We start from the raw sequence: 7,517 nt of genomic DNA on the forward strand, positions 1-7,517 counted from the left end.
TTCCCTGCCTAGAGCTGACTGCTTCTTGCAGACTGCCATGCTGCTCCCTTTGAACCAGGCAGGAGTTTTGACACTGAAACATTTAAGTGCTGTTGGGTGAGCATCCTGCAAGCCTTTGATTAGAGCAGTGCAGTGCTCATTAGACTGACTTGTTTTAGCAGCTGTCTGACACGGGAGAAAAGAGAAATCATCAGAAGTAAACTCCGTGTTGCTATTTCAAATATTATGACCCATCATTGCTCTGACAGTCTCTGAACAATGGCTGAGTAATGTGGCCAAGGGTCCAGAAAAGCCTTCTTCCAGAAAACAAGGATGGTAAATCACATGATGCCCCACGAGATGGGGTGTTTTGCCAAATTACTGCTTCAGGGGAAGTGAGAACAATTTCAGCAACTGGAATGTTGCTTCATCAGTTTCAGACCCTCAGGATTCCCATTGCCCTTTCTTCCCACCTCCCACCTTGCTGTTTCCATTTTTAATTCATGATGTCTGCCAAAGGCTGTTGGTTACCTCTATTTGCTGCCAGAGAAGCCTCTTTTTTATCTTTTAAAAGAGCTTAAAAAACACTCAGAGGAAATTAGGAAGGTTTCAGTGCCTCTTTTAACTACCAGCAAACAATCCTGTAGAGTCAAATGCAGGTATCAAGGGGCACTTAGGAGTAAGACATCACCACAATAGCCTTTTAGTCTCTGTTGAATTTACCTTGATGCACAATTCTCTGGTTTGTGCTGTGTGAGACACAAGACCAAATTACCAGCAAACTCAACAAGGACAATTTTTTTTTGGCAATGTAGCACAGAGCCTTTCATGTTGTGCCTCTAGAACTCGTGTCCAAAATGGCCAACAGATGTCTGGGAGCCTTGTGTACTAGAGACAAAAATGACCACCTGCAACAAGCTGGAGGTAGATCAACCAGCTAAGGTCACCTGCAAAGATTTGAAGATGTGATTTTGTCCTCCTCACCATGCACACAGATCCTGGAATTAATTATATGGTTCAGTGCTGTTTAAATACACTCATAACTGTGATTGCTTAGGCCACATCAATGCTGCAGCACTGTTTTATAACACGTAGTAGTTCTACATTAATGCAGCTAGAACAATTGGGAAGGATTCTTTTATTGAGACTTTCCTATAAATGTCTGATTCGGTTTCTTCATGACTGTTTGAGCTCTCTATTCCAGCTGCTGCCTTCTATTAAGTATGGCTAATAACAGCACCAGGACCAGCTGGACAATTAATTCCTTAACAATTGTAAAATGCTCTGGGTATGAACAGAGGAGGATTTTGCTGTGTATTTCTCATTGGTGTTTCTAGACTGAGTATGCCATTCCTTGAAAGCAGCTGATTTCTGAATAGAAACAGATATGGAAAATAGAAATAAAAATGTTGTATCCTATCCCTCCCCTTCCCCCATTCATTTCATAATGAAGCAGGGACTACTATGAAATATTTTAATTTTAACTCTGGATAACAGAAGCTTGGATACACATTTTATAGGTCTTTCCAGTGGTAGGTTGAGCAGGGTTGGACAAAGACCATCCCTGCCACATGGGACCTGGTCCTGTTGTGAGCTGCCAGGGGCGTTTTCATCTGCCCTGGACACAGCTGAGTGTGGAGAGACCTTTGGTCACCAACCTGCCTGTGTCCATAGGTGCCCACAGTTACCAACAAATGCATGTGGAATGGTCGCATGCAGTTTCAAAAGTTGACAGGGTTTTGTTTTGGCTGTTCAGGCCACCATGAGAATATTTAGAGGTTGACTGGCCATGGAGATGTATTTCCAAACATCTTAAAGTCACATCTGATTTCTTTATATTTAGACATAGTCCAAGGAAAATGAGGGACCATTTTCTTTAACTAATTCTTTGATAAAAATGATGGAGAAATAAAGAACCATTTCAAAAAATGCATAAATTAATATACACACATCCTCAAACTGCATTACACCATCAAATCCCAGCTTGCTTCCATGGTTTGAAGATTATTATACCTGGAGATGCCACACTAAAACCAATTAGTCTCTTGGCCATTTGATGTCCTGAGCTTACACTGCTCCCATTCAGCCATTATTTTCAGCGCTTTCCTGCGTTCCCAGACAATGAACATGCGATCCCTGCTGAGGGACAAGCAGAATGGGGAACATCCAAACTCTCCCTCTGTGGGGATCATCCCATCTGGATAGATGTATCTGGGCTGAGAGCTGCAGAATGAAGAAAACTTCTATTCTTTGCACACATCTCTGTTATAATTCTTAAATGTTAAAAAGCATCCCTGCTGAACCTCTGGACACACGAGCACAGTGGATGAGTGGAACATGGTGACAGTGGGACAAGCTGCAGCCAGAGATGAGAGTCCAAGAGATGCCAAAACTGCTCCATGATGGGAGTTTGCTGAGAGATCCTCCTGGTGGGTTTTGGTGGTGAGGAGCTGGGTGTTTCACAGAGTGTGCCAGCTGCAGTTCTGCTCCTTGTAGGGGTGTCTGGAGGCTGGAATCCTCTGTGACAAACCTGCTGGCAGCCATGAGAGGGAGGGGTTCAGGTTTGCTCTGGAGCTTGCCTCCTTTCTGCCAGCCCCATGATGGGCTGCTCCTGGGATAGGGAGCTCTGCTCTGAGCCCCGCAGCAGCATTCCCAGGATGGCCAGGACTTCTTGCAGGCCCTGGCCAGTGTGGGCACTGCACCCCTGGAGCACCCAGTGGTGCCTTGCCAGCCCCCCCAGCCGCAGCATCTCCCCCAGCTCGGCTGGAGCCAGCGCTCCCGGCACGTCCTGCTTGTTGGCCAGGAGGAGCACAGGGATGCCGGCCATGCCGGGGTGGCTCAGGGCCTCCTCCAGTGCTGCCACTGCTTCAGCCAGCCGGGCCGTGTCTGTGCTGTCAAGCACGAAGATGAGGCTGTTGATGTCCTCCAGGTAGTTAGGCCAGCTGGCCCGCAGGCTGTCTTGGCCGCCAACATCCCAAAGGGTGAAGGATATGCCACAGGGTGTTTTCAGAGACTCCACGTTGAATCCCACCGTGGGGCAGGTCTCCACAGCCTGGCCGCTCTTCAGTTTGTACAGAAGGGTGGATTTGCCAGCAAAGTCGAGCCCCAGCATGATAACTCGTGCATCTCTTTTCCTCCAGCCTTTGGAGATCAGCTTCCCCATCAAGATACTGCCGGTGGGGGGGGAAATGCAGCAAAAAAAAAAAAAAAAAAAAAAAATAGCCAGCAGGCGTATTTCGTCGGTGATGTCAGTCATTAACAGAGGGCTCAGCCCTGCCTCTCCGAAAGAGCACCCTCGGTTTGCTCAAGAAAGATGCGGGCAGCCGGCTTTTGCTTCTCTCCGTAGCTCAAATGAGGTGAGAGCGATTATGCATGAGGTGTGCAGCAGAGCCAGGCAGTGATGTTCACAGCAGCAGTTTCTATACCCCAGCTCCGCTGCCGCTCCTTTTCATTCAGGACCCGAAGTGATTGGTGCAAAAGAGAGCCAACATTTTGCAGGAAGAGGTGGGGAAACTGTGGAGTAAGTTTCCTCCTCACCACATACATAAATAAATAAGCTTCTGTTCATTGGCTTGTCTAGGAGAAATCCACCCCCAGCAGGACAGGACAAGGAGGAACGCGGGCTTCAGACCAGGGTTACTCCAGGAATGTGCTGAATCACAGCTCAAGGGTGGGGATTTAAAGCCTCTTGAGCAACAAGACTATTTTTCTGCCAGTCTTACATTAAAAAGTACAAAACAAATCACTGTATCATCAGCTTTTACTACTTTTTGTGCAAATGGTAACAACAGCAATTAAAAAAAATGCACACAAGCATGTTTTTTTAATGTCTCACTGAAATACAGTGAGTCAAAATGCCATTCCTGGGGCAAAAATCCATAAAATTCTTTACATCAAAGTATTTACGACATTTTAACTTTTTAAAGTGAAGCAAAGTCAGTCCTCTGTGGCTGCGGGGGTACAAAAATCCCTTAAAAGAACAGAAAACTGTTTAATAAGACAGCACCCCTTGCACTTTACCTGCCAGAGGCAAGTGTGCTGCTGCAACAACTCCCAGACTCGCTTGTGCAAGAGCAGCTGATGACAGCCACCAGATTCCCAGCGAAGGCAGTATTTATTTCCCTTTTTTATTGGTTGGGTTTTGCTCCTAAGAGGCTGCTCAGAGGTGTGCAGAGCTCACATCACAGCAGTAAGGCAGAGCTGCTCTCTAGCCACCTTTATCTGAGAAAGAAATGGGATTCACCCCTGCTTCCCTGGGCCCACAGGTGAATTTTTAACACATCTGTGGGAGATGCAGTTTCCTCAGCAATAATCTCCACATGACAGCTCCACATCACAAGCATTGCTGGGGATGAAGTTCAGCACAGCACGTGGAAGGGACTGTCTGGTCAGTTGGTCACTGAGAGGTATATTTCTTCCTCTGGGGGCAAGATACTTGAGTTTTCCATCTTTGACAGAAAGGAAGATGCATGAGAAAAGGATTCCAGCCCACTTAGGCTGCATGGGATTGCAAGGGGTGTAAAACAGACCACGTTTTGCAAGACACCTCTGTGATAAACGTCCCTCCCATTTTTAACCCACAGAGCTGGTTGGCACCAAGAGCCTCCACAAGATTTATGCAGCTTGTGGATGTGTAAGAAGGGTTTTAACAATTGTGGAATACTGGGTTGGCAGGACCTCGAGGATCATCTGGTCCAACCAACCTTTCAAGGCAAAAGCATGGTCTAAAAGAAGCTCAGCACCCTCTCTAGTCTCTCTAGTCACTGGGTGCTGGGGAATACACCACTTCCCTGGGGAGATTATTCCAATGGTGGATTGTTCTCATTGTGAAAAGTTATCCCCTTGTGCACAATCAGAATCTCCCCAGGAGTAAATTGTACCCATTAATGCTCATTTTTTTCCATAGACTCCTTGTAAAAAGGGATTCTCTATCTTCTTTGTAACCACCCTTTCAATATTGGAACACAGTGATCAGGACTTTCATAAGCCTTTTTTTCTCAAGATTCAACAATAAGATTGTGCAGCGCATGTTCACATGTGATCTTTTCTAAAACCAGTCTGTAAGCGCAAAATTGGCAGAAAGCTCCCTAGATGTGGATAAGAAAAGAGAACTGTAATGTGCAGTGGATTCTGGCCCTTCAAGGCACTGCTTGCACACCCGAAGTGTGTGTTGTTGCCTGAGGGTTATCCTTTCATCCATCTTCTTCACTTTGTAAAATAAATCCTTGATCCGCTTGTTCACCATTTTGGAATAACCTTCCCATATTTCATTGGCCTTTAAGATCGGCATAGTTGGTATTTTTAGACATAACAGTGAGTCAAGTAAATTGTGTCTTGATCTTTTCATGTTTCTCCTGCCTTTGCTGCTGCTCATCCTCTCTGAGACTTGGCAAGCAGTGGTGACACACATCTGTTTCATCTGACCAGACATTTATAGTACCATAATTCCTTTAAAGTAAATTAAAATATAGGTACAGGAAGCAGCGGTGGAGACTCCACCATTCAGTGAATAACTGAGCATTTGAAATATGATGTGATGGAGTCTTTGATTGCCACTCCCTCACATGCAACAAAAGAAGGCTGCTTCTAAAAAAAAAAAAAAAAAAAAAAAGAAAAAAAAAGGGAAAGGGAAAAAGGAAAAAGGAAAAGGAAGAACCAGAATAATGGATGAAACTAAGCATAGTTTTACTGATGATTCCCTTCAGGTTTTCTATGGCACAGAATACAGTAATTCATGGCCAAATACAGGAAACTCTATGTTATTTTTCTTTTTCTACATGCTTATACCCTATGTATTGAACCAATGTTCTTTCTTCCTGACAATTATTCCAAATACAGGGTGCAAACTGTGCCTACAGAGCCTGTTCCACCCACAGCTATGTTACAAAAGCATAGTATTTCCAATAAATAATACATAGGAGCAATTACAAGTCTGTTTAAGATAGAATGAAAGAAAAGAAAGTAAAAGCAGACAAGATGAGTTCTGAGTACATCTATTGCTGGAACAGAAATGCCAGGTACTAAATAATTCAGACATTGTGTTGAGACAAGGACAGCCCCTATTCAAGCTGCATCTTCTGTGGACAGAATAAATGTTCTTTTCTTCTGTGTCATGTCCCTGAATTCTCAGAAGCAATGCTAATTCCATTTATAGTTTCACAGAATTTCAGTCCATTTATTTGTTTGCTGTTTTTATAGGCATGCATTTTTCTGCTTCCTAGATATTCATCCCAAAAAAAGCAGTAATCAGTACTAGTAATATAGGAGAGAATCCTCCTTCCTTCTCATGCCCCAAATATTCCAATTACCGGGATTTTGTCCTGGTCACTATATTAACTCACATTTGTTCCAACCTGTGCCACCTCTTTGGAAGGCAGCTCCAGGGAGACAACCCTTCACAGAGCCAGGAATAACAGCTGTAGTTCTGGTCCTTTTTGTGAGTGTGCATCCAAATGGCATCTGCTCGGGACAACAAGCACATCTCAGTCCAGCGAAGGCAGAGTGTGCTTTCCCACCCAGACGTGCTTGTGTCCCTGAGAAAGGCCACCATAGCCACCGTGCACCCAGCCCTGCCTGTGTTTCCTGCAGGATCTCCTCACTAAATCATGCATGAAAAGACCACCCATGGAGGGCATGCTCAGGCCAGCAGCTGGTGAGAAAGCCTGCTGGGATCTGAAGGAGGCCCTGGACACAGGCAGATGTCCTGACCTGCAGAGCCCACTTGTTCACTGCTGGCAGTCACCTTAAAGGGGACTTCTCTGTGTTAGGCCTGTGACAGTTCCTTGTGGTCATGCCGGGACCATTAGATTTGACCTAGCCGGGGCCCCAGGTTAAAATCACAGCAAAGCCAAATGCAATGGTTCAGACTTAGAGAAGTTTGGCCTTTTTCTTTCCTGCATCCTGCTCCATTCCTCCTGCTCTGCCCCTGATTTCTGGCGTGCCCACAGGAAACTCACTCCTGCTAACAGACTCGTGCCAGTTCACTTGGCACATGCCCAGGAAGCTGCCTGTTCCATCAGGGTCAGTTGGTAGCTGTGAGAGCTGGCAGCTGAAGGCAAGCTGCTTCCTCCAGAGACGAATTCCCAGAGGCTTGAAACATGGCTTAGCATAGTCTGAAAGTTACACAAGAGAGCCACAGGCTACCACATGCCCTAGAAAAGCCTGCCTGCAGTGATGTCTCTTGACAAGATATGATCACTTAAAGTTGAATCAACACCCTAAAGTTCAGAATGACAAGAGGCACACAACAAAAGACACAGCAGATGTTAAGCACTTGTCCTTCAGGTGCCCATCAAGCACTCTGAGAGGTGTTGGTATCTCCAGGGCATTCCTAGTGGGGTTGGAAATAGGACATAATTGTCAAGGTCCAGCTCATCCTGTGGTCCTTGTTTATCCCTCATTTCCTGGGACAAACATTTGGTGAAGGAAAATGGTTTTTGGTAGCATAACTGGCAGCAGACAGGCTATCAGCTTCCTGCTTTCCAAAGTTAACTCTTTCCTGTAGGAAAATGACACTAGCTGGAAAGCACAAAAACTCA

General features: G+C 45.4%; 1 protein-coding gene across 1 annotated transcript; it reads right to left on the reverse strand.

Annotated features, from left to right (window-relative positions):
* Window positions 1-1,147: 1,147 nt before the first annotated feature.
* On the reverse strand, window positions 1,148-5,452 carry ARL11 (ADP ribosylation factor like GTPase 11). Its single transcript, XM_053970334.1, has one exon. It carries the CDS (start codon window positions 3,233-3,235, stop codon window positions 2,537-2,539), a length of 699 nt encoding a protein of 232 aa, XP_053826309.1. The 5' UTR covers window positions 3,236-5,452; the 3' UTR covers window positions 1,148-2,536.
* Between the last annotated feature and the right edge of the window lie 2,065 nt (window positions 5,453-7,517).

Source organism: Vidua macroura, chromosome 2 (genome assembly GCF_024509145.1).
Source record: "Vidua macroura isolate BioBank_ID:100142 chromosome 2, ASM2450914v1, whole genome shotgun sequence".
NCBI lineage: Eukaryota > Metazoa > Chordata > Aves > Passeriformes > Viduidae > Vidua > Vidua macroura.

Excerpts from the sequence above, each read along its gene's own strand:
- ARL11 (XM_053970334.1), bottom strand. The coding sequence starts at position 3,235 with ATGACTGACATCACCGACGAAATACGCCTGCTGGCTATTTTTTTTTTT.